Source organism: Crotalus tigris, unplaced genomic scaffold, assembly GCF_016545835.1.
Source record: "Crotalus tigris isolate CLP2741 ecotype Arizona unplaced genomic scaffold, ASM1654583v1 scf7180000018306.2785112, whole genome shotgun sequence".
Lineage (NCBI taxonomy): Eukaryota > Metazoa > Chordata > Lepidosauria > Squamata > Viperidae > Crotalus > Crotalus tigris.
In genome coordinates, this window is record NW_024096934.1 from 1 (window position 1) to 27785 (window position 27785).

Consider the following 27785-nt stretch of genomic DNA (forward strand, 5'->3'; position numbering starts at 1 on the left):
TGGACTTCAACTCCCAGAATTCCCCCGCCAGCCATGCTGGCTGGGGAATTCTGGGAGTTGAAGTCCACAAGTCTTAAAGTGGCCAAGTTTGAGGACCCCTGCCTTAGGCATCTAGTCACGCTCGCCATGTGACTATGAAAAATGTCTTCGAACTACGCTGGCTCCTTTGGCTAACAAACCGAGGTGAGCACCAATGGCATCTAGAGTCAAACACAATTGGACAGTGGAAACTTTTACCTTTAGCACTGCTTACCTGTCAGGAGCGTTCCCATGACATTGATAGCCAAACGTGCCACGCTGAGGGATTTGGGCAGAGCATACTGAATGCACAAGTGGGACAGCAATTGGATAGCGAAAATCTGGAAAAAAAGGGACAACCAAATCTAGAACAGCAGTCAAGAAAAGATTGCTAGGTTGATTGAGCCACCAGAGATGCCCGTGGACAGATTTTATCCTGGAATAAGCATACTTATGATCTGCGTTACAGAATCATAATAATAATAAAAGTCGGAAGGGACCTTGGAGGTCTTCCTAGTCCAGCCCCCTGCTCAAGCAGGAGAACCTATGCCAGGGGTAGGCAACCCAAAACACTTAAAGAGCCACTTGGACCTGTTTCCCACCAAAAACAAAACACTGGGAGCCGCAAAACCCTTTTGATATCTAAAATGAAGATAACACTGCATATATCCTTTTTTACCTTTATTATAGGTGTGTGTGTTTGTGTGTATATGTATATGTATGTATGTATGTATGTATGTATGTATGTATGTATGTGTATACACACACACACACACACACAGGTTAAAAAAAGTATATATGCAGTGTTATCTTCATTTTAGATGTCAAGAGGGTCTCTCTCTCTCTCTGTCTCTCTCCCTCCCTCTCTATCTGCCCTTGGTCTACCACTCCTCTTCCCCCACTCTCTTTCTCTCTCTCTCTCTCTCCTCTCTCCCTCCCTCTCTCTCTCTCTCTCTCTCTTTCTCCCCCCCCCCTCTCCTATCTGCTGCTCACCTGGCAAGCTTCAAGCTGTTGTCCAACAAGATCAGGGGTAGGCAACCTCATCTCTTTTATGACTCATGGACTTCAACTCCCAGAATTCCTGAGTCAGCCTAGCTGGGCTAGCTAGCTCTCTCCTGCCCTTCCTGCTTCCTGTTGAGATGTAGCAAAGGGAGGAGCTCCGCCCAGTAAGCTTTTCAGCTCCTCGGAGAACATGTGAGTACACTCTCTTTTATACATACACACACACACACACACAAAACACAAACACACACACACAGAGAGAGAGAGAGAGAGAGATTGAAGCAGGGAAGCGCAATTGCCTCTCTCTGTCTCTCTCTCTCTGCAAAGGCAGAGGAGGCTGGGAGCCACAGGGCAAGGCTCAAAGAGCCGCATGCGGCTCTGGAGCCGCAGGTTGCCGACCTGTGACCTATGCCATCTCACACAAGTGTCTGTCTAGCCTCTTCTTAAAGACCTCCAGTGACGGAGTGCCCACGATTTCTGGTGGCCAGCTGTTCCACTGGTTAATTGTCCTCACTATTTGGAAGTTTCTCCTTAATTCCAGATTGCTTCTCTCTTTGATCGGTTTCCAACCATTGTCGGGAATGTCTGAATCGCAGATCGAATAAAAGTATAATGCCTAAAAACCTACCCTCCCCCCCAAAAAAAGTCTCAGCTCGTTCACCCTACGCATTCACCCATGGAGAGCCCTCCAAAGGAACGTCCTGGCCCTGAAGCCTGGGAGAAGAGCCAGGTCTTCCCAACTTTGGGAAAAGCAACAAATTTGGGGCCATCCATATTTCTGGGGAAGCCTATTCCAACAGAACACGTGCCAGGACACCAAGGTGAGCTGCTTCCTGGGGACCCACCAGGGGACATTGCTTCTTCGCCAAGGGGACCTGGCACACAGCCACTCTTCCAGATTGGGTTGAAACCAATAAAACCCCTGATCGAAGACCCCAGACCCACACGTACGGGAAGGAGAAGGGGGGAGGGAGGCAACCGTACCTGTTTCTCGAGTTCAGGCTGAGCAATCAACTCAGGTATGAAGTCCAGGCAGATATGCATAGAGGGGATGCCAGCCACGGTGAGGGGGAGCAGTTCACAAGGATAGCCCTGTTTGGAGAGAAAGGGATGAAAAAGAGTAGTCCATATGGCTTAGCCCAGGGGTAGGCAACCTTGGCTCTTTTATGACTCGTGGACTTCAACTCCCAGTATTCCTGAGCCAGCCATGCTGAGGAGAAAGGGAGAGGTTTCCATGCTGAGCCAAGCTGGCTCAGGAATTCTGGGAGTTGAAGTCCACGAGTCATAAAAGAGCCAAGGTTACCTACCCATTAGGCTCGAGATGCCATCAATTAAATATGTCAGATAATACAGGACCATAACGGGGACTGCCCATTACAGTCAACAGTGGTAATGTTCATAAACTGGGATAATAATAATAATAATAATAATAATAATAATAATAATAATAATAATGATGAAGATGGAAAGAACATTGGAGGTCATCTAGTCCAACCCCCTGCTAAGGCAGGAAACCCTATACCAGTGGTGGCGAACCTATGGCATGGGTGCCAGAGGCGGCACACAGAGCTCTCTCTGTGGGCACGCGCGTCGTTGCCCCAGTCCTATGCCTTCAGCTGGGTTTTATAAAACCTTTTCGCTTTAGGCCTTCGCCGCCATGTGTAAAAAAAAAAAAAAAAAGGTTCAATCAGCCAGTTTTAACTTCTTGCGGGAAAAAAAAAGATCTTGCAAAGTTGGAATTGATTGAACTTTTTAGTCCCACCCAGTCTGCCGTTACACCGCAGCCACGCCCACCCAATGGGCCACACCCACCCAATGGCCACACCCACCCGACCCCCGATGATGCATAAGTGGGTTTTGGGTGGCAGTTTGGGCACTTGGTCTCTAAAAGGTTCGCCATCACTGCCCTATACCATTTCAGACAAATGGCTGTCCAGTCTCTTCTTAAAAACTTGCAGTGTTGGAGCATTCACCACTTCTGGAGGCAGGTTGTTCCACTGGTTAATTGTTCTAACTGTCAGGAAGTTTCTCCTTAGTTCTAGGTTGCTTCTCTCCTTGATTAGTTTCCATCCGTTGCTTCTTGTCCTGCCCTCAGGCGCTTTGGAGAACAGCTTGACTCCCTCTTCTATGTGGTCACCTATCCCATTTGACAACTGCTACAACCTATGACCGTCATGGGCAAGCTCCATAATTGTTATAACCTGAGGATTACCTGTAATTATCTGACATATTTACCGTGTTTCCCCGGGTCTTAATTTTTGCTCCAAAAGCATGAGGGCTTATTTTACGGCTAGGGTTTATATTCGGGAAAATACTAAATGCTGAAGATCTTAACTGGGGCTTATTTTGAGGGTGGGGCTTATATTACACGCATCCTGAAAAATCATGCTGGAGCAGCAGTTCTCAACCTATGGGTCGTGACCCCCCATTTGGGGTCGATCGACCATTTCACAGGGGTCGCCAAGCAAGGCTGTCCGCCTTTTCCCCTTTTCCAGCGGGTGCCTTACCTCCCTTGGGCTGGGCCAGCTGGTGGCTCAGCCGGAGGTCGGCCTGCTCTGTCTCTGCCGCTTGCCAGCTACGCTTTGGCTGGCGCAGGGGGTGGCACCACGCATGCGTGGCGCTCCCAGACAGGGAAAGTCCTCGACCTACGACCGGTTGGGTAGCCCTCGACTTACGACTGGTTTAGTCCTCGACTTACAACTGGTTTAGTCCTCGACTTACAACCGGTTGGGGGTCATGGCATTAAAAAGGTTGAGAACCATGTGCTGGAGCTTATTTTCCAGTTGGGTCTTATATTCTGGGAAACACGGTAATTGAAGGCACCTCAAGGTCAAGTGTGAAAGAAGCCAGGAAAGACCCAACCTCTCCAAAGGGCCTCTTGCAAAACAGCCAACACACACCTGGAAGTGAACTAGCTTAGCGATGTTGGGATCGGCGATGAACATCTGGTGCACCAGACAGCAGACCAGACACTGGACTTCCCGCAGGTTGCAGAGAAGGCTGTCTTCTACTCCCTCCCCCTCTCCATCTTCCTTCTCCTCCTCTTCCCGTTCTTTCTCCTTGGGTTGCATGTTTTGAGGACTGCGTTCAGCGGTTCCCAGCTGGCTCATCAGCAATCTGCTGGACCTGCTACCTGGAGAGGTTTCTTCTTCCAAAGGCAAGCAAACCTCCAGAAGGATCTGCACCGCAGCGCTATCCTGGAAGAAGGCAAGTCAGGAGATGGTGAGTTCTAGTTCCGCCTTAGGCATGAAAGCCAGATGGGTGACTTTGGGTCAATCGCCAGGAGAGGATGAGTTCTAGTTCCACCTTAGGCATGAAAGCCAGATGGGGGACTTTGGGTCAATCATCAGAAGACAGCGAGTTCTAGTTCTGCCTTAGGCATGAAAGCCAGCTAAGTGACTTGGGCCAATCACCAGGAGAGGGTGAGTTCTAGTTCCGCCTTAGGCATGAAAACCAGATGGGTGATTTTTGGGCCAATCACCAGGAGACGGTGAGTTCTAGTTCCGCCTTAAGGCATGAAAGCCAGATGGGTGACTTTGGATCAATCGCTAGGAGAGGGTGAGTTCTAGTTCCGCCTTAGGCATGAAAGCCGGCTAAGTGACTTGAGCCAATCACCAGGAGACGGTGAGTTCTAGTTCCGCCTTGGGCATGAAAGCCAGATGGGTGACTTTGGGTTTACCGCCAGGAGACAGTGAGTTCTAGTTCCACCTTAGGCATGAAAGCCAGATGGGTGACTTTGGGTCAATCATCAGAAGACAGCGAGTTCTAGTTCTGCCTTAGGCATGAAAGCCGGCTAAGCGACTTGGGCCAATCACCAGGAGATGGTGAATTCTAGTTCCGCTTTAGGCATGAAAGCCAGATGGGTGATTTTGGGCCAATCACCAGGAGACGGTGAGTTCTAGTTCCGCCTTAAGGCATGAAAGCCAGATGGGTGACTTTGGATCAATCGCTAGGAGAGGGTGAGTTCTAGTTCCGCCTTAGGCATGAAAGCCGGCTAAGTGACTTGAGCCAATCACCAGGAGATGGTGAGTTCTAGTTCCGCCTTAGGCATGAAAGCCAGATGGGGGACTTTGGGTCAATTGCCAGGCGAGGGTGTGTTCTAGTTCCACCGTAGGCATGAAAGCCAACTGGGTGACTTGGGCCAACTGCTCTCTCTCAGCGCAACCCAATTCACTGAATTGTTGTAGGGAAAATGGAGGAAGAAGGATATTAATTATGTTTGCCGTCTTAAGATACTTATAAAGTAATAAAGGCCTGAACTTGTTTTCTTGCAGACGTTTCACTACCCAAATTAGGTAACATCATCAGTGCTAGTAGGGAGCGGGGTTTGCACTCATTTTATATTCTAGTGGCTTGCTCTCTCAGTGTTGGGGGGATGGTCTTGGAGGTTCTTTGGTTCGGGTCTTTAGTGTAAGCATGTTTGGCAGTTCCTTGATGGAGATATTGTTTACTTGAGGAATAGAAGAATAGGATAGGATAGGATAGGATAGGATAGGATAGGATAGGATAGGATAGAAGCTGGAAGGGACCTTGGAGGTCTTCTAGTCCAACCCCCTACTCAGGCAGGAAACCTCATTCAGACAAATGGTTGTCCGATCTCTTCTTTAAAACCTCCAGTGTTGGAGCATTCACAACTTCTGGAGTCAAGTTGTTCTACTTCTTGACTGCTAGTCTGGTGCTAATCTTGGGGAGTTAATCTAGGCCAGTGGTTCTCAACTTGTGGGTCGGGACCCCATTTGGGGTCGAACGACCATTTCATGGGGGTTGCCAAACAACGCAGTCCGCCATTTTTTCCCCCTTTTCCTTAGCTGTGCTACTCCCTTTTATTCTATTGGCTTTTGAAAGCCAATAGAATAGACTCTCTTGAATAGTGTCTAATTCTATTGGCTTTCAAAAGCCAATAGGAATTGTCCAGGCTGTCTCTGCCCTGCTGAGCCCGCCAAAAGTCCAATTCTGCAAATGGTGCTGCACCAGTTGAGTAGTCCTCGACTTACGACCGGTTGAGTAGTCTTCGACTTACGACCGGTTGGGGGTCGCGGCATTAAAAAGGTTGAGAACCACTGATCTAGGCTCATCTGGGTGCTAGGGAATTTCTAGAAGCTTGGCACTCTCAACAAATTAGCCTTCAACAGACACATAGATATAAACAATATTTACACACTACGCAAAAGACACAATCAACAAGCCAGAAAGGGAACAAAAAGACCAAAAACACTTCCCCACCAGCATCCAGAGGAGCACAGAGACCACCAAGGATCCCTCATTTCAGCCAGTAAGAATGTGCTGAACTTTGCCTGGCGCACCAAAAGGTCACATTTAAAGACCAAATTCTGCAACTCTCTCTGGTGAAGGCAGGTGGGACGCAAGTTGGCAGCCTTTTGTGCAGAGACAGAAAGCGCAAAGGATAAATGGCCCACTGAATTCTGCGCTGGCAGCCAGAAGCCAACCACCAGGAGCTGCATTAACCCCATAATTCAGGTAGTCCTCCACTTACAACCTCGTAAGTTTCTGTTGCTAAGCACGATAGTGGGTAAGCGAGTTTTGCCCCGTTTTACGACCTTTCCTGCCCCAGTTGCAAAGTGAATCACGGCAGGAGCTAAGTTAGCCACCCGGCGGTTAAACAAAATCCCTTCTTAATCATTGGTTCATTAGTAACACGATCGTTAAGTGAAACTGGCCTCCCCATTGACTTTGGTCGCGAAAGGGGATCACATGAACACCCCCCCAGGACATTGCAACCGTCGTAAATTTGAGTCATCTGCCAAGCATCTGAATTTTAATCAGGTGAGTATGGGAGTGCTGCAATGGTCCGAAGTATGAAAAAAAAGTGTGAAAAACCTGGGCCACTTTTTTCCCAGGGCCGTTGTATCTTCGAACGGTCACTAAATGAACTGTTGTAAAGCTGAGGACGATATGTACATATCGTGTCAGTTTCAATGGTGCAAACTGCAAGAGGGCGGCAGGCATGTTGAAAGCTCAGCTTAAGGCCCAGCTACTCTCAGCCAGCCTGATGTCAACGCTGCAAATATTGTATATTCTTGCTTTTGACAATATGCAAAATTGTCTGGTAATTATGGGGTTAATACAGAGCAGAAGGGGGATGGGGGTAAAGCCCGGGAAAGAAAGAGGAAGAAAACCTTTGACCTTCACACTAATTGGATAATGTGAGATATGACGGCTAATTGGCTCAGAGGAAGAGAACTTAGATCCTAGCATCCCTCCATTGTGCCTGTGCCGACATTTTGTAATAGTAAAAGACTTTTAGGAAAATAAATGCCTGGAAGTTCTTTGAAATGTTTCATTAACCGGAACCATAACACCTGCTGTTGAAGCTAAGCTGTTGAAAACTGGCCGTTTCGAGAGCTGAATATTTGCAAAATTACCTGGGCTGCTAGCAAGGCGTTTTTCAGTTCGTCCCGCGTCACTTCCGGGGCTTCCAAACCCATTGCGTTGTTTTGCAAAGGCCTGACGTCCTGATCTGCTGTTTCTTTCAGGTGAGCGCTCAGGTAGGCTTTGGAAGCCAGCAGGTAGCCATTCAGCATATGCAGAGTGATATCCATCAGAGGCGGGCACCTGAGGTGACACAAACGGGGGGGGCGTGGAATAGAGGGCCAGGGGGGAAAAGAAGTGAATAGAGGTGTACAGCTACTATGTTTTCCCCCAAATAAGACCAGGTCTTATTTTATTTATTTATTTTTGTCTCCAAAAGAAGCAGCAGGTCTTATTTTCAGGGGAGACCTTACATCACCTCCAGCACTGACAGCGCCACCCAGCCGGTTCACTTCCTCAGGGGCCGAAGTTCTGCAGCTGCATTCGGGCCTGCATTTTACAGTCAGGCCTTTCCAGAAGGTCTAGGCAGCCGAGTACCGAGCTGTGGATTCAATCCATAGCTCAGTGCTCGGCTGCTGAGGTCTTGCAGAACCGAGCTTTGGATTGAATCCATAGCTCAGTTCTCGGCTGCACAGGCCTTTCGGAAAGCCCTGTGACTGAGAAATGCACGCCTGGCTGCAGAAGAGGCTTCAGAAGAAGAAGTGGGCCAGGGAGGATAGGCCTGGCTGCAAGGAAAGCGGGTGCGGGGCGGGTGGGGCAGCTCCACACCCTCACCCCAGCTTGATTTTTAGGTGTGTGCCTCGCCTCAAAACTAGGGCTTATTTTTGGGATAGGTCTTATGTTAGGCCCACCCCCAAAAATCAAGCTAGGCTTATTGCTAGTGTAGGCCAGGGGTAGGCAACCTTGGCTCTTTTATGACTCATGGACTTTAACTCCCAGAATGTTACTAACTTAACAGCTGCAGTGATTCACTTAACAGATGTTGATAGGAAAGGTCATAAAATGGGGCAAAACTCACCAAATAACTGTCTCGCTTAGCAAGAGCAATTTTGGGCTGAATTGTAATCCTAAGTTGAGGACTAACCCATACCCCCCTGACTGACACAGTGCGAAATGTTGCAACTGCATGATCACGGGAAATGTTAATACCACTTTACAAGGCCTTGGTAAGGCCACACTTAGAATACGGCATCCAGTTCTGGTCACCACGATGTAAAAAAGATGTTGAGACTCTAGAAAGAGTGCAGAGAAGAGCAACAAAGATGATCAGGGGACTAGAGGCTAAAGCATATAGGGGACATGACAGCAGAGTTCTAATATCTCAAGGATTGCCCCAAAGAAGAGGGAGTCAAGCTATTCTCCAAAGCCCCTGAAGGCAGGACAAGAAGCAACTTAGAACTAAGGAGAAATTTTCTGACAGTTAGAACAATTAACCAGTGGAACAACCTGCCTCCAGAAGCGGTGAATGCTCCAACACTGGAAGTTTTTAAGAAGAGACTGGACAGCCATTTTTCCAAAATGGTATAGGGTTTCCTGCCTGAGCAGGGGGTTGGATTAGATGACCACCAAGGTCCCTTCCAACTTTATTATTATTATGGATCATCGCACAGTCAGCCAGATGTTTGGCATTTTGTCTACCTATCGAGTCCTTACCCAGGACCTGGGATAGGCAGATGTGGATGTTTGATGGTATTACAGGTATCGTCGCAGGATGGAAGCAGTTCCTAGTAAGGCCGCCTTTTGCAATTGACTAATAGCGAATTTGTCAATGCCAATGGTGTTCAAGTGGTGCTCCAGTTGTTTTGGGATTGCACCCAAGGAGCCTATCACTATTGGTACTACCCTTGCTTGCTTTTGCCACAGTCTTTCTATTTCTATTTGTAGTCTTTGTATTTTGTTATCTTCTCCAGTTCTTTCTCGTCTATTCTGCTGTCTCCAGGCACTGCCACATCCACTATCCAGACTTTTTTGTCTTTCTTATCGACAATTGTTAAGTCTGGGGTGTTATGTTGCAGGTGCTTGTCTGTTTGAATTCTGAAGTCCCAGAGCAGTTTAATTTTATCATTTTCTATGACTTTCTCTATTTTATGATCCCACCAGTTTTTGCTTACAGGCAAATGATATTTTTTGCAGATCTTCCAATGCACCATTGTTGCTACTTTGTCATGCCGCTGCTTGTAATCAGTCTGTGCAATCTTCTTGCAACAGCTTACCAAGTGGTCCACTGTTTCTTCAGCTTCTTTGCATAGGCGGCACTTACTGTCTGTTGCTGTCTTCTCAATTTTGACTTTGTATGCATTTGTCCTTAAGGCTTGGTCTTGTGCAGCCAGAATTAGTCCCTCGGTCTCTTTCTTCAATTTTCCTGCTCTTAGCCATTGCCAGGTTTTATTATTATCTGCTTTCCCAGCTATTTTTTTCATGTATTGGCCATGTAGTGCTTTGTCTTCCCATGCCTCTATTCTGTTCTTCATTTGGTCTTTCTTGTAGGCCAGTTTGGTCTCTCCAGTAGTTAGTAAGCCTTCCTGATATACTAATTTCAGTGCATAATAATAATAATAATAATAATAATAATAATAATAATAATAATAATAATAATAATACATTGACAGACTTTATCTACCAAGGCAAATAGGTGGGCGTGGAATGCTACAAGTACATCAGATGGTTGAAGAAGAAAAAATGGCTTTGGAAGAAGATCTGAAGAACAATGATGAAGATGCACTGAAATTAGTATGTCAGGAAGGCTTACTGACTACTGAAGAGACCAAACTGGCCTACAAGAAAGACCAAATGAAGAACAGAATAGAGGCATGGGAAGACAAAGCACTACATGGCCAATACATTTAAAAAATAGCTGGGAAAGCAGATAATAACAAGACCTGGCAATGGCTAAGAGCAGGAAAATTGAAGAAAGAGACCGAGGGACTAATTCTGGCTGCACAAGACCAAGCCTTAAGGACAAATGCATATAAAGTCAAAAATGAGAAGACAGCAACAGACAGTAAGTGCCGCCTATGCAAAGAAGCTGAAGAAACAGTGGACCACCTGGTAAGCTGCTGCAAGAAGATTGCACAGACTGACTACAAGCAGCGGCATGACAAAGTAGCAACAATGGTGCATTGGAAGATCTGCAAAAAAATATCATTTGCCTGTAAGCAAAAACTGGTGGGATCATAAAATAGAGAAAGTCATAGAAAATGATAAAATGAAACTGCTCTGGGACTTCAGAATTCAAACAGACAAGCACCTGCAACATAACACCCCAGACTTAACAATTGTCGATAAGAAAGACAAAAAAGTGGATAGTGGACGTGGCAGTGCCTGGAGACAGCAGAATAGAAGAGAAAGAACTGGAGAAGATAACAAAATACAAAGACCTACAAATAGAAATAGAAAGACTGTGGCAAAAGCAAGCAAGGGTAGTACCAATAGTAATAGGCTCCTTGGGTGCAATCCCAAAACAACTGGAGCACCACTTGAACACCATTGGCATTGACAAATTTGCTATTAGTCAATTGCAAAAGGCGGCCTTACTAGGAACTGCTTCCATCCTGCGACGATATCTGTAATACCATCAAACATCCACATCTGCCTATCCCAGGTCCTGGGTAAGGACTCGATAGGTAGACAAAATGCCAAATCCAGTCTGAACATCTGGCTGACTGTGCGATGATCCATAATAATAATAAATTATTATTATTATTATTATTATTATTATTATTATTATTATTATTATTATTATTATTATTATTTGTAGATTGCGCCCTAGGTGAGAACTCAAGGCGACCCAGTAGCTGTTGAGCAAGGTGGATTTGGAAAACAGCCTTACCTGTGAACCCTCGGATCACACCTTAACACAATCAGGGGATCGATGAGCAGGTCCTTCTGGGTGTACTTCTGTTGTCTGACCGTTTTGCCTGATGGCTGCAGGGCATTCACTGTCATTACCCACAATCTGGAAGAAAAAGACAGCTTGTAAAGGAGTTGCGTCTCGCGGGACCCAGAGGAAGGGCCTTCTCTGTGATGGCTCCTTCCCTTTGGAACATCATCCCTCCCTCCCTTTGGAACATCATCCCTCCAGAAATTAAAACTGGGCCCGCACTCTGACACTCTTTTGTAACACTGGGCGCTACCTAACAAAATGAAATTCAGTGGTGAAAAAAGTAAGGTTCTACATGTAGGCAAAAAACCCCAAATATACAGGTATAGTGTAGGGGGTACCTGGTCAATAGTACTAACTGTGAGAGGGATCTCAGAGTCCTAGTGGACAATCACTTAAATATGAGCCAGCCGTGTGCTGCAGCTGCCAAAAAAGCCAACACAGTGCTGGGCTGATGATGTTACCTAGTTGGTACTAAAACGTCTGCAAGAAAATCTCCAAACTTAGAGAGCACCAAGGACCTCAGTTTTTCTCCTCCTCCTCCCCACAAACCCCACTTCCTTCTAGCACTGATGATGTTACCTAGTTGGGTCATGAAACGACTGCAAGAAAACCACCAAACTCAGAGAGCATCAAGGATCTTAGTTTTCCTCCTCCTCCTCCTCCTCCTCCTCCTCCTCCTCCCCACAAACCCCACTCCCTTCTAGCACTGATGATGTTACATAATTGGGTCATGAAATGTCTGCAAGAAAGCAACCAAACTTAAGATAGCACCAGGGTCCCTACATCTATATCAACGATCTGGACGAGGGGATAGATGGGGAACTCATCAAATTTGCAGACAACACCAAGCTGGCAGGAATAGCCAACACTCCAGAAGACAGGCTTAGGATACAGGAGGATCTGGACAGACTTGATCACTGGGCGCTACCTAACAAAATGAAATTCAATGGTGAAAAAAGTAAGGTTCTACATTTAGGCAAGAAAAACCAAATGCACAGGTGTAGTATAGGGCAGTGGTGGCGAACCCATGGCACGGGTGCCAGAGGCGCTACTCAGAGCCTTCTCTGTGGGCACGCTCGTCTTCACCCAGTCCTAGGCCTTCAGCTGGGTTTTTTATAAAACCTTTTTGCTTTAGGCCTCTGCCGCCGTGTGCAAAAAAAAAAGGTTCAGTCACGGGAAAAAAACTTCTCACGGGAAAAAAAAAAGATCTTGCAAAGTTGGAATTGATTGATTGAACTTTTTAGTCGCACCCAGTCTGCCGTTACCACCGCAGCCACGCCCACCCAATGGGCTACACCCACCCAATTGGCCACACCCAGCCAATGGGCCACACCCACCCGGCACCCGACGATGCATAAGTGAGTTTTGCGTTGCAGTTTAGGCACTCGGACTCTAAAAGGTTCACCATCACTGGTATAGGGGGTACCTTGCTCAATAGCAGTAACTGTGAGAGGGACCTCGGAGTCCTAGTGGACAATCACCTAAATATGAGCCAGCCGTGTGCTGCAGCTGCCAAAAAGGCCAACACAGTGCTGGGCTGCATTAACAGAGGGATAGAATCAAGATCACGTGAAGTATTAATACCACTTTACAATGCCTTGGTAAGGCCACACTTGGAATACTGCATACAGTTTTGATCACTGTGATGTAAAAAAGATGTTCAGACTTAGAGTACAGAGAAGAACAACAAAGATAATTAGGGGACTGGAGGCTAAAACATATAAGGAACAGTTGCTGGAATTGGGTATGTCTAGTTTAATGAAGAGAAGGACGAGGGGGGACATGATAGCAGTCTTCCAATATCTCAGGGGCTGCCACAAAGAAGAGGGGGGTCAACCTATTCTCCAAAGCACCTGAAGGCAGGACAAGAAGCAACGGATGGAAACTAATCAAGGATAGAAGCAACCTAGAACTAAGGAGAAACTTCCTGACAGTTGGAATAATTAACCAGTGGAACAACCTGCCTCCAGAAGCGGTGAATGCTCCAACACTGGAAGTTTTCAAGAAGAGACTGGACAGCCATTTGTCTGAAATGGTATAGGGTTTCCTGCCTAAGCAGGGGGTTAGACTAAATGACCTCCAAGGTCCCTTCCAACTTTACTATTATTATTATTATTAGTTCAACTCTTGATACAAATATTCCATTCTATCCACAACTCCGTTGTGAAGGTCGCCACCTTCCTCACATCTCCAGATGAAGCGCAAGCTCAAGCAGCTTCAGGCCACCCACCTGCGAGGCATGACCATGTTCAACGCCATCCAAATCCGATTGACCGTCTGGAGGATTCGCCGAGGGACCCCAGGATGGAACAGCTGATGCATGTTGGACGTCAACACTTCTGCGTAAGGAATTAACTCGGCAGCCGAGAGGAGGGTTAGGTGCTCCAAAATCTGCAAGACCTGGGTGTGATTCCCTCGCAGGGTTGAGAAAGCTAAGGGATGAAAAAAAGATATTGGAAAAAAAAAAAGAGAAGAATTTGATTTGGCCTACCTCAAAGGGTTGACGCCTCCGCTGAGATAAGATAAGATAACCTTTATTGTCATTTTTTTACTGTGGGCACAATGGCACACATCAAAAATGAAATTTAGTTGCCCGCTCTCAAAGTGAAACACATACATGACACATACGTAAACATACTATATACAACACATGTATAGACCCACACCCTACATATACATAACAAATAAATATTAAATACCGTCCATCTTGAATATATAATGGAAGGAGGAAGCTGGAGAGTTCACAAAGTTAATGCTGAAGGGCAGTGATGGCGAACCTTTTAGAGACCGAGTGCCCAAACTGCAACCCAAAACCCACTTATTTATCGCTGGGTGCCAGGTGGGCGTGGCCCGCCGGGTGTGGCTGTGGTGGTCATGGCAGACTGGGTGGGTGTGGCCAAGGTGGGCATGGTCACCTCGATGTTGTTCCTGGGGAGGGATGCCTGTGGGGGCCGGGCAGGGTTGGGCGAGATCCAGGGGGTCTCTGGCAGGTGGGGCGGTGGGCAGGAGGCTCATCCTGCGAAGTGAGGCGAGGCAGGGCAGGGGTGCCATTGTTGCAGGGCAAGGCGAGGCAGGAGCCAGTGTGGCTGTCTGACACTATCGGCCCCTGCACACAGAGGCCAGCGAGCGCATGGGGGCCGACAGTGTCCGTCAGCAGCCACAGCCTGTCGCCCCCTCGACCGGCACACTCTGGGGCTCCGCAGCCCACCGCCAGCAGTTCAGAGAAGCTGCCTCTGAGCTGGACGGCTGGCCGACAGCTGAGGAGGCGATGCCCGGGAAAAGGAGAGCATGCGAGGCCAGGAGGGATGGGACGGGGGAGAAGGGGAGGGAAACCAGCCATGCTGGGATGCATCTGGCCATGTGGGACCTCGGCGAGTTAGCGGGCGGCTGGTTGAAGAGGGACAGTTGCCATCTCCAGGGCATGGTGTGCGTGCCCACAGAGAGGGCTCTGAGTGCCGCCTCTGGCACGCGTGTCATAGGTTCGCCACCACTGCTGTATGGAATGAAACTACGGCTGAATCTGGATGTTCTGAGATGCCTTGTTCTTATTTTTGGCATGGTATATGGGGAAAATCAGTACAGGTAATCCTCCACTTATAACCATTCGTTTAGTGACTGTTCAAAGGGACAAGGGAACTGAAAAAAAAATGACTTATTTTTCACATTTACAACCATGGCAGCATCTTCATGGTCACGTGATTAAAATCTGGAGGCTCGGCAACTGGCATGTACTTAGGACAGTTGCAGTTTCCTTTGATCACCTTTTGTGATCTTCCGAGCGCAATCGCTGTAAAATTTCCGTCGCTAAGTTGTTACGTGAGTTTGGCCCCATTTTACCACCTTTCTTACCACAGTTGTTAAGTGAATCACCGCCGCTGGTAAATGAGTAACACGGTTGTTAAGTGAACCTGCCTTTCCCCATTGACTTGGCTTGTCAGAAGGTCACAAAAGGGGATCACACGATTCCCAGATTCTGCAACCGGCAGAAGTACATGCCGGTTGAGACTTCCGGTTCCGGATCGCGGTGCTCGCAGCTGTGCGAGGAGACTTTTCTCCTCGCCAGCTGATTCTCCGCTGCCGGTAGACCCTTAATCGGGTCGAAAAGCTGCCTTGGAGGGGCAGCTACCAGCGAGGAGGTCCTCGTCGTCCTTGGGAGAGCAGCAGCTTCTTCCAAGGACCGAGATTGCTCCTTTGGGCCGACGGTGGAAAGAGCGGCCAGTAAAATGGCTGCTCACCTAGCCGCTGAAACCAGAAGTCAAAAGAACATCTAAGCACAGGAACCACCGTGGCTGAGCCAGGTGAAACTTTTTCTTTTTCTTCTCTTGGTTCTCCTTTTTGTGTGTGTGTGTGTGTGTGTGTATGCCTGTAAAAAGCACTTTTGAAATCATTTCCCTGCTCTGAGAAGGCGGCGTTGGTGAGTGTGGGAAAAAGAAGCTTATGGATTGAATTAATTTAAAGTGACTTTCTTTCTTTATTTTTACTTTATTTTTTTATTCACTTTGGAGTCTTGGAAAATCTTTTTAATATTGAATATTGAATTTACTATTGGACTTTGTCTACATATGAAGAATTCTTTTTTCTACGTTTTCTGATCTTGTTAATGATATTTCTGATGTCTGGGAGGAGATTTTATATTCTACTGAGGACACCTTGTGGATAAAGTTAAAACTGCACTATTTCTTTTTCTGTTGGTGAGACTGGCCTTGATCTTCAGACTACCATAAAAAGGAAAAGACAAAGAAATTCAACAGCTGTATTTGTGGGGGTGGATACTGATTAAATGTTCTTTGAACACAGCCTCTACTAAATATATAGATTGTTTCTAATTTTCCTTGAAATGGAGAAATCTAATGTTCAACTTGACTACAAACTTATACTGGAAAAACTTTATGAAGCTACTGACCAAATATGCTTCTAAATAGTGTACTATGGCAATAAAAAACAGCCATTCTGCTTTCAATTTACAAATTGACTCCCAGACTACATCTGAGTATTTTATAGATCAAAAAACAACAGAAGCAGAATCAACTAAGATTAAAGAAGATTCTACCTTACTTTATATGCATGCTGATGAGATCTCCGAGGAACTAAAAAGAACTGTAACTGAACCACTTTCAACTTTAAAATTAACAGAAATGAACAGAGAAGCTCAATTAACTGAAAATTATGGCAACTTGGATAAGCATCTATTAACTACAAAATTGGACATAACTGAGCCTGTTATTCAACAGTTTCAAATGTGGAGACTTGACTCTTTAAAACAACAAGGGATTACTTACAAACAAGCTAGGTCTTTAAAACAGAAAAGGAGACGCTCTTGTTTGACTCAAAGGATGATACAAGGCATAAAGAGTGATTTATTCATTGATATAGAGGCGGTGTTATAGAAACCTGTTTGGCATAAAAGGAAAGCTAGAATAAGATTTAAGAATTTTGACGTAAGGTTCTATATATTGGATTTTAAGGCTTATTAGATATGGATTGATTTATGGCTTAAGACGGTTAAATAAGATGTCAGAATGAATAAAAATTAATTAAAGGTTTGAATTTAATAAGAAGACGTTTGTCTATATATTAATATGTTTGTTGTGGTAATAGTAATTTTGGGAGGAAGTTAAAGGAGTTTGACACAGATATTGAGGGAATGATAGTTTTTTCCTTTCTCTCTTTTCTTTTTTGAATTAATATTTTTATTATTAGGAATGATAGCTATTTTGTAATGGAAGAAGAATAAGAAAAAAAGAAGAAATGATATTAACAAATGTTTATTGATTATGTTAAGGAAAAAGGGAATGGGGAGACACCCAAAGTGTTAATTATGTATTTAGATTAGCAATATGGAAGATAGTAATTGAAATAATAAAGCTTTATACAGGATTTGGACTTATTTAGATGAAATGTTACTGATTAAGAAAAAAGAAGGAATGATATTAATAAATGAATATTGATTGTGTTAATGGAAAAAAAAGGTATGGAGAGACATTTGAAGTGTTAATTATGTATTTATGTTACCAATATGGAATATAGCAATTGAAATAGTAAAGCTTAATATAGGATTTGGATTTATTTAGATGAAATCTTATTGATGATTGTTTTGACCGACTTAGTTGTACTGAAATATATTAACTTGAATTAGACCTGGAGGAACATTGTCCATGGGGTCGCGATGGGTCGGACACGACTTCGCAATTAACAACAACAACAACAACAAGAGGGAATAGAGAGGGGTGCTTTTCTTTTAACTTTTTTTAAATGATTTAATTTGATCTTTATGAGTATGACTTTGTATTTGGACAATTGATTGCCCTGCCACCACAGTGATTCTTAAGCACTGGTTTGTAAAATGAAAAAACTAATAAAACCTGGTGTTTTTTTAAAAAAAGAAGTACATGCCGGTTGCCAAGTATCTGAATTTTGATCGCATGACCGAAGGGGAATGTTGCAACAGTCTTAAGTGTGAAAAACGGTTTGAAGTCACTTTTTTCAATGCTGTTGTAACTTCGATCACTAAATGAATGATTATAAGTCGAAGACTATCTGTAATCTGTATTCCTCTGGCTCTGTTTCTTTCCTATTTTCTCCGTGAGACAATGTTACAGCAATGCCATGGATAGGATCGAAGTTTTTTGGCACCTGCCAAAAAAGCCAACTCAGTGCTGGGCTGCATTAACAGAGGGATAGAATCAAGATCAGGTGGAGTGTTAATACCACTTTACAAGGCCTTGGTAAAGCCACATTTGGAATACTGCATCCAGTTTTGGTCACCAGTAAAAAAGATGTTGAGACTCTAGAAAGAGTACAGAGAAGAGCAACAAAGATGATTAGGGGGACTGGAGACTAAACATATAAGGAATGGTTGCTGGAATTGGGTATGTCTAGTTTAATGAAGAGAAGGATGAGGGGGGACATGATAGCAGTGTTCCAATATCTCAGGGGCTGCCCCAAAGAAGAGGGAGTCAAGCTATTTTCCAAAGCACCCGAAGGCAGGACAAGGAGCAACGGATGAAAACTAAGCAAGGAGAGAAGCAACCTAGAACTAAGGAGAAACTTCCTGACAGTAAGAACAATTAATCAGTGGGAACAACGTGCCTCCAGAAGCGGTGAATGCTCCAATACTGGAAGTTTTTAAGAAGAGACTGGACAGCCATTTGTCCGAAATGGTATAGGGTTTCCTGCTTGAGCAAGGGGTTGGACTAGGGGGTTGGACTAGATGATCTCCAAGGTCCCTTCCAACTTTATTATTATTATTATTAACATAAATTTTGGGCTCAGTTATGGTCGTAAGTTAAGGACTATCTTTATTTACAAGGGGGGGGGCAGCATCCCAGATCATGTGATCGCCATTTGTGACTTTTCCAGCCGAAACCGGACAAGCAAGGTCAATGGGGTGTGGTTTTGACACAACTCTTGACACCTTAGCTTATAGTGACATCTTGTGGAGAGGAATGGAATTAGTACAAGAATACTTGTAAGCTCTCTTGAGTACCGACTACATACTATTCAAAAGAGACAAATCAAGAAGCCAAAAAGGAAGCAAAAAGACCAAAATACTAATATTTTGAGCCAAGGTGGCGCAGCAGTTAGAGTGCAGTACTGCAGGCCACTTTAGCTGACTGTGTTCAGCAGGTCAGCGGTTCAAATCTCACCGGCTCAAGGTTGACTCAGCCTTCCATCCTTCCGGGGTAGGTAAAATGAGGACCCAGATTGTTGGGGGCAATGTAAATATATGTATACATTGCTTACTGGTGTACACGGCTTAGAGAGTGCTTGCACTTAAAGCGGTATATAAGTCTCATAAATAAATAAATAAATAAATAAATATTTAAACACATCTCAGACCAAAATACCTCTTCCCCAGCAATCAACATCCAGATGAACAGAGATTTAACTTCAAGATTAATTTTAGATCAACAATCGAAGTCCATTCTATTCTATTCACCCAGCGTGACTCTCAAGGAGACTCACCTTTCTGCAGTTGCTGTGGGGAGTGCCTCTTAGCAGCGTTGGTCAGAAGCATCTTGCGCAGCAAAACGTCGGTGCCTGTGATGTGTTCCTCGCAAATCCAGTCATCCACAATGCAAAGGTGGGGATAGTTGGTGGCCAGGAGGCGCAGCAGTGCAGAATGCAAGCCTGGGAGGGGGGAGGAGAGTGGACAACTGGTTTACGGACAGACAAAATGCACTCATCCCCGATGGTGCATATTTGCTGGAAGACTACCGTATATTCTGGTGTATAAGGCAACCCGGCGTATAAGACGACCCCCGTCTTCGGCGCCGAGTCGCATGCCTAGAAAGTCGTCTTATACGCCGGGAACTACCGTAATTTCCGGCGTATAAGACGACTCGGCGTATAAGACGACCCCCGACTTTGGCGCCGATTTTAACGCTTGCGAAAGTCGTCTTATACACCAGAAAGTACGGTAAAACCACGTGAAAACCAACAATGCAAATGCAACCAATCTCAAAGCATTCAATGCAAATGCAACAGCAGCACAATGCAAATGCAACCAATCTCAACACATTCAATTAGTTTAAAAATTTCACCATAATTGTTAAGACAGGCAGTTTGGTCTACTGACTGGAGAACAGATCTTATTAGGCAGATGAGACCAAGCCATCGATCAGAGATGTTTTAATCAGCATTGTAGAATGTTTTAATCAGAACTCCAGCGGGGGGGGGGTTAGACTAGATGACCTCAAGGCTACGGATTCCATGATAAACTTTAGCTAAACCTACCTCCCAGTTCTTGCTGAAGTCCTTGAGCCTGCCGGATGAGGAATTTAATCGGGATCTGATCCATCAGTGCGGGCGAGTAAGACTTGGGCTTCCTTTGCATGGCAGCTGCACAAGACACGACAACAAAAAGAGAGCGACAGCTTTGTTGTATTCAAAAGCCACACGACTCCAACTAACGCAAGGTGCTCCCTCTTCATGCACTCTAGAATAGAATAGAATAGAATAGAATAGAATAGAATAGAATAGAATAGAATAGAATCTTTACTGAGAATAGAATAGAATGGAATGGAATGGAATAAAGTAGAATAGAATAGAATAGAATAGAATAGAATAGAATAGAATAGAATAGAATAGAATAGAATAGAATAGAATGGAATGGAATGGAATGGGAATAGGACAGGACAGGAGCTGGAAGGGACCCTGGAGGTCTTCTAGTCCAGCCCCCTGCTCAAGCAGGAGAACCTATACCATCCAGTTAATGTCCAGTCAATCAACCAGTCGAACAGCTTGTCTCCAGAAATTGTGGGTGCTCCATCACTGGAGATTTTTAAGAAGAGGCTAGACAATCACTTGTCTGAGATGGTATAGGTTCTGCTGCTTAAGCAGGGGATGGACTAGAAGACCTCCAAGGTCCCTTCCAGCTCTGTTCTACTCTTACTCTTACTCTACTCTACTCTATTCTATTATTATTTCATTCTATTCTATTCTATCTCTTCTTAAATTCCTCCAGTGATGGAGCACCCACAATTTCTGGAGGCAAGCTGTTCCACTGGTTGATTGTCCTCACTGTCAGGAACTTTCTCCTTAATTCCAGGTTGCTTCTCTCTTTGGTCAGTTTCCAACCATTGTTTCTCATCCTTCCCTCTGGTACTATGGTGAACAACCTGGCCCCCTCTGCCCCATGGCAGCCCCTCAGATACTGAAACACTGCTATCATGTCTCCCCTATTTCTTTCTTTCTTTAGACTAGCCAAACCCAAGTCCTGCTGCCATTCTTCATATGTTTAGTCTCCAGGTCTTTGATCATCTTAGATTAAACTCTAGAGCAGAGTTCCCCAACCTTCTGAAGTTGGCAGCCCAAAGTGGGGGGGAGGAGGGGGGAAAGAAGGGATGGTTTTGTGGGTGGGGCAAATGTGCGCGCTCATGCATGCACGTGCACAAACACCTGTTGCTCAAGCGAGTGCGGCCACGGAACGGCCGCAATGCTTGAGGTGGCGCTCATGGGGCCACAAATGCTCGCCATGACATTTGCATGAGTGGGACCACAAACACCCACAACGCTCATGTGTGTGCACCAGCCAGCCACACAACACAGCCTGATGGCCAACAGGGCCACGGCCCACCAGTTGTGGGGACCCCTTGCTCTAGAAGACCCCATTCTCTGCCTCATACCCAAAGTCTTTGAACTAGCCAGGATGGCTTCTTCGTAAGACAGGATGTAATAGAGGACCAAGAGCTGAGCTGTGATTCCATAACGGGGATTCAGTCGAGCTGCCTCTCCTCCCTACGGATGAAAAAAACGCAGAAGATGTATCATGGGATTGTATACAGTTAGTCCTCGACTTACGGCCACAACCGAGCCCAAACTTTCCGTTGCTAAGCGAGACAGTTAAAGTGAATGTTGACCCATTTTACAACTTTTTCTTGCCACCGCTGTTCAGGGACTCAATGCAGCTGTTAAGTTTGTAACACGGTTGTTAAGTGAGTTTGACTTCCCCGTTGACTTTGCTTTGTCAGATGGTCACAAAAGGGGATCACGCGATCCTGGGACACTGCACAACCCCATCCCGTGGATTGCGCTCGTTGGGAGTCGGCTGCGAAAGTTACAAAGGGCCATCACATGGTCTGGGATGCTGCCCCTCCCCTTGTGAATACAGGTAGTCCTTAAAGTCTGAGGATCCGGTGGCAGGATAAGATAGCAGACACAGATGTCCTCTCCAGAGCAGGCCTATCATCAGTTTACACTCTGTTGATGAAAGCCCAGATGCGCTGGGCAGGCCATGTTGTAAGGACGCCAGATCATCGCATCCCTAAGCAGCTCTTCTATGGTGAGCTGTCTCAAGGAAAGCGATCACACGGGGGACAAAAGAAGCGATACAAAGACACGTTGAAAGTCTCTCTTAAGTCCCTGGATATTAACACCATCTCTTGGGAACTTCTGGTGCATGATCGACCGACATGGCGCACCTTGGTGTACCAGGGTTGCCAGACATATGAACACAGAAGGACAATCTTGGCACAAGAGAAGCGAGCACTCCGCAAAGCCAGAGCTGTAAATGCTGGAGTAACAGTGTCTACATTTCTTTGTTCAGTATGTGGCAGAACGTTCCGTGCTAACATCGGTCTTATTAGCCACCTACGGACACATCGTTGATGGCCCATAACCCACAAGATGTCAAGGTCTTCTTCGAAAATCGATGGACGAACAACCAGTCCTTAACGTACGACCGAAATTGACCCCAAAATTTATGTTGCTGAGTGAGAAGTTTGTTCAGTGAGTTTTGCTCCCTTTTATGACTTTTCTCACCTCATTTGTTAATGAGTGGAATCACTGCAGTTGTTAAAGTTGTTAAGTGAAATCTGTTTTGCCCATTGACGTGGCTTGTCAGAAGATCACAAAAGGGGATCACATGACCCCAGAATGCTGCCACCGCCAGATGTACCCCGAAAATAAGCCCTAGCTTGATTTTTAGGGGTGGGCCTAATATAAGCCCTACCCCAAAAAAAGTAAGCCCTAGTTTTGCGGCAAGGCAAAAAATTAAAAATCAAGCTGGGGCAGGGATAGGGGTGTGGAGCTGCCACACCTGCCCCGCACCCTCTTCCCTTGCAGCCAGGCCTCTCCTCGTTGTCCTACTACTCTGAGGCCTCTTCTGCATCCAGGCCCGCATTTCTCAGTTCCAGGACTTTCCGGAAGGCCACTGCAGCTGAGAACCGAGCTATGGATTCAATCCATAGATCGGTACTCAGCTGCACAGGCCTTCCAGAAAGGCCTGACTGCAAAATGCAGACTGGAATGCAGCTGCAGAACTTCAGTCCCAGAAGAAGTGGACCGGCTCGGCAGGGCTGTCGGTGCAGGAGTTGAGTATAAAAGACATTCCCCGAAAATAAGACCTGCTGCCTCTTTTTGAGGCAAAAAACAAAACAAAAACAATCTCTATAGAGAGAAATCAGAATATGATCTCATTCTAGTCTAATCTAGGGGGGAAAAATACTGATAGAACCAAAACCCATTGCAGCAGAACAGAGCCATAAGCTTAACATCACCCTTAAATGTTAATTCATTTTGCTTTCAAATTCCTACCCCGGTCAGTGCTTTGAAAACATTCAAGATTTCCTGCTCTGTGATAGGCTGGTTGGTGGCTTCTGGGTTGGATTTAGAGGCAGGTGTCAGAACAGAGTTGATGTAGACGTCAATGAGTGGAAGCAACTGAGGATGGAGAGGTGTTGTGGTTTCACACAGCTGTCTGTAAATCCAGTCCTTAAGAGAAAATAACAATAATAATAATAATAATAATAATAATAATAATAATAATAATGAAGATAAATTGCATGGCTAGAATAAGAACAGGAAAATTGGTGCCTTCAGATGGGGGGTGGTGGTTCAGTTTCTATCATTTCCTCCAGACCAGGGGTAGGCAACCTTGGCCCTTTTATGACTCGTGGACTTCAACTCCCAGAATTCCTGAGCCAGCCTGGCTCAGCATGGAAACCTCTCCATTTCTCCTCAGCGTGGCTGGCTCAGGAATTCTGGGAGTTGAAGTCCACGAGTCATAAAAGAGCCAACATTCCCTCCTCCTGGCCTAGATCAGTAAGAGCCGAGGTGGCGCAGCAGTTAGAGTGCAGTACTGCAGGCCACTTTAGCTGACTGTGTTCAGCAGGTCAGCGGTTCAAATCTTACCGGCTCAAGGTTGACTCAGCCTTCCATCCTTCCGGGGTAGGTAAAATGAGGACCCAGATTGTTGGGGGCAATGTAATATATATATACATTGCTTACTGGTGTACACCGCTTAGAGAGTGCTTGCACTTAAAGCGGTATATAAGTCTCATAAATAAATAAATAAATAAATAGGCAACCTTGGCTCTTTTATGACTCGTGGACTTCAACTCCCAGAATTCCTGAGCCAGCCACGCTGAGGAGAAATGGAGAGGTTTCCATGCTAAGCCATACTGGCTCAGGAATTCTGGAAATTGAAGTCCACGAGTCATAAAAGAGCCAAGATTGCTTTTCCCTGCTCCAGACTAACAAAACAGTCAAGGACAATTGATATTTTTGAAGGACACCAGGGCTTCCTGGATAAAACTGCAATCAGCTGCTTCGTTGTCACACAGCAGCACAGGTAGTTCTTGATTTACAACCACAACTGAGCTCAACATTTCTATTGTTAAGCAAAGCAGCTGTTAGTTGAGTTCTGCTCCAGTTTATGACCTTTCTTGACACATGTCAAGGATGAAACTTGGCCAGCTACGTGCCTCTGTGTTTCAACTTGCCTTTCGATCAGGGGTCTTCAAACTTGGCCCTTTTATGACTTGTGGACTTCAACTCCCAGAATTCTTGAGCCAGCCATGCTGAGGAGAAAGGGAGAGGTTTCCATGCTGAGACATGCTGGCTCAGGAATTCTGGGAGTTGAAGTCCACGAATCATAAAAGGGCCAAGTTTGAAGACCCCTGTTTTAGATAAAGGGGGGGGGGAGGTAGATATTACTTTCATGTGGGTAGATGGAGAGACAAAACTTCCATTCAGCTGCAGATCGTGGAAGCCTGAAGCCTTGTCAAGGGCACTAGCGTGTTTCCCCCAAAATAAGCCTTAGCTTGATTTTTGAGGGTGGGCCTAATATAAACCCTACTGCAAAAATAAGCCCTAGTTTTGGGGCGAGGCGGATACTTAAAAATCAAGCAAGGGTGGGGGTGAGGGGGTGGAGCTGCCGCATGCACTCCACACCGGCTTACCTTACTGGTAGGACCGCCACAGCCGGGCCTCCCACATCCCAAAACCTGTCACGCTGCTGGACTTCTTCAGCGTCCGCTTGCCGCTGCTTGCAGACAGACATCACGTGGCGCATTGAGCCGGTGCTGCTGCTCACGGCAGTAAGCCACAAGGTGCTTCACGCCAGTGCCGCTGCTTGTGGAAGGAGGCCACATGGTGCTTTGCAATGGTGACGCAGCTCGCATGTGCCACAACACTCTGCACGGCCTCCTGCCGCAAATGGCGGCCCTGGCCCAAAGCACCACACAGCCTCTTGTGAGCAACGGCACCGGTGTGAAGCATCATGCAACCTCTTGCTGCGAGCAAGGGCACCGGTGTGAAGCATCATGCAACCTCTTGCTGCGAGTAACGGCACCAGTGTGAAGCATCATGCAACCTCTTGCTGCGAGCAACGGCACCAGTGTGATGTATCATGCAACCTCTTGCTGCGAGCAACGGCACCAGTGTGACGTATCATGCAACCTCTTGCTGCGAGCAACGGCACCAGTGTGAAGCATCATGCAACCTCTTGCTGCGAGCAGCGGCACCGATGCAATGTGCTATATGATGTCCGGCCGCAAGCGGATGCTGAAGTAGTCAAGCAATGGCGCGACAGGTGTCAGGCATGGAAAGCCTGGCTGCAGGGGTTCTAAGGTAAGACATTCCCTCCAAAATAAGACCTGGTATCTCTTTTGTAGGTAAAAATAATAAAAGACCGGGTCTTATTTTGGGGGAAACACGTTAGAACACATGTAGATTTGAAGCAGACGATTCCCAAAATAAAGTGGACTTGTTGATATGGATTACGTAAGACGTTGAAGTTTTGGCTGGGAAAACGATTGTTTAAGCCTATGAATTGGTGTGGGAACCTCGGAGTTAGTTTTGCTTTGACATAACCAAACAATGTATTCAATAAACAGTAAGATTTTCATAAGCGGAATGAATCTGGAATTTTATTTAGATTCCCGTGATGGATGTTAACACAACAGTTCCTAAGTGAACCACTGCAGCTGTTCAGTTAATAACCCAGTTGTTAAGTGAATCTCGTTTCCCCACTAACTTTGCTTTGCAGAAGTCTGCAAAGGTCGGTAAAATGAGGACCCAGATTGTTGGGGGCCATAAATAAGAGCCGAGGTGGCGCAGCAGTTAGAGTGCAGTACTGTAGGCCACTTTAGCTGACTGTGTTCAGCAGGTCAGCGGTTCAAATCTCACCGGCTCAAGGTTGACTCAGCCTTCCATCCTTCCGGGGTAGGTAAAATGAGGACCCAGATTGTTGGGGGCAATGTAAATATATATATACATTGCTTACTGGTGTACACCGCTTAGAGAGTGCTTGCACTTAAAGCGGTATATAAGTCTCATAAATAAATAAATAAATAAATAAATAAATAGGCTGACTCTATAAACCGCTTAGGACTGTGAAGCTCTGTGAAGCAGTACATAAATCTAAGTGCTATTGCTATTGATTCCTTCCTTTCCTTCTTTCTCTCCCTCCCTTTTCTCCCTTCCTTCCTTCCTTCCTTCCTTCCTTCCTTCCTTCCTTCCTTCCTTCCTTCCTTCCTTCCTTCCTTCCTTCCTTCCTTCCCATGGTGGCGCAATGGTTAGAATGCAGTATTTCAGGCTGACTCTGCCCACTGCCAGCAGTTCAATCCTGACTGGTTCAAGATTGGCCCAGCCTTCCATCCTTCCGAGGTGGGTAAACTGAGGACTCAGAATGTTTGGGGCCATAGGCTGACTCTGTAAACCGCTTAGAGAGGGCTGTAAAGCACTATGAAGCGGTATATACGTCTAAGCGCTATCGCTATTGCTTGCACACACACCTGGAAATCTGCTCTTGCCAACCGCGCAACCCACCTTGATGGACACTTTGTGCTTGGTGAACGATCGGCTCCTGAGAAGTTGGTAAATGCAATGGATGGGGAGAAACCCAGTGATGTTTGCGCTCAAGTTGCTCGTCACCGCCACGCGGACCGCGTGAGCAGTCACCACCTAGGAGACAGAAAGGCGTTAGCATCCCACCGAACAAGAGGACCACGTTCTCCCAAAGGCCTTTCTGGAAGCTCAGCTGTCAGAACCCATAATCTTTTCTTGCTTTAAACTCAAATTCTATTCTCTCTCTACTTCTGGGTTCTGCCATACTCCTGGAGGTGGGGGGGGGGAAAGAACTGTGGGCTATTGCTTTATTTTCCTCTGTCGCTATACTGTAACACTTTGCTGTTCCTGCATATTATCTCTCCCCTTCATGTCAGCTAGAAAGGGGGGAGGAGAAAGGAAAGCAAATGGTTTATCTCTGCGCTCCCGAAGGGAAGGTGTGAAGAGCCCACAATGTGAAGAGCCCACAAAACATCGCTGAAACCCTAAGATAGCCTGGGCCAGGGATAGGCAACCTTGGCACCTTTATGACTGGTGGACTTCAACTCCCAGAATCCCTCAGCCAGCATGGCTCAGCTTGGAAACCTCTCCCTTTCCCCTCAGCGTGGCTGGCTGAGGAATTCTGGGAGTTGAAGTCCACCAGTCATAAAAGAGCCAAGGTTGCCCACCCATGGCCTGTGCGTTATCAACTGTTTCCCACAACGGACTTAACATCTGGAGATTGGCCCATGTGAACTGACTGGATGAATTACGGCAGTGGTGGCGAACCTATGGCACGGGTGCCAGAGGCGGCACTCGGAGCCCTCTCTATGGGCACACATGCCGTTGCCCCAGCCTTGCCTCCCTCCGTGACCCCCTCCTCACCAGCAGCCCTCCTGGAGGAGAGTCACCCCCGAGCGTAGCCCACACGGAGCAGTGCAGTCAAGGACATGGCAGCCAGGCAGCGTAGACAAGACTCTGCCCTCACATCCCATCGCGCACA

General features: G+C 46.2%; 1 protein-coding gene across 1 annotated transcript in view; it reads right to left on the reverse strand.

The window, feature by feature from the left end:
- Positions 1-219: 219 nt before the first annotated feature.
- INTS2 (integrator complex subunit 2) overlaps positions 220-27785 on the reverse strand; it is a 51224-nt gene continuing 23658 nt past the window's right edge. The window contains exons 13-23 of the mRNA XM_039349992.1: positions 26786-26920; positions 23270-23446; positions 21361-21472; positions 19970-20074; positions 19199-19363; positions 13464-13665; positions 11180-11305; positions 7404-7593; positions 3921-4217; positions 2005-2112; positions 220-359 (exon numbers count right to left, since the gene is read on the reverse strand). Coding sequence (XP_039205926.1) covers positions 240-359; positions 2005-2112; positions 3921-4217; positions 7404-7593; positions 11180-11305; positions 13464-13665; positions 19199-19363; positions 19970-20074; positions 21361-21472; positions 23270-23446; positions 26786-26920 — 1737 coding nt within the window. The 3' untranslated portion in view covers positions 220-239. The remainder of the gene's footprint in view (positions 360-2004; positions 2113-3920; positions 4218-7403; positions 7594-11179; positions 11306-13463; positions 13666-19198; positions 19364-19969; positions 20075-21360; positions 21473-23269; positions 23447-26785; positions 26921-27785) is intronic.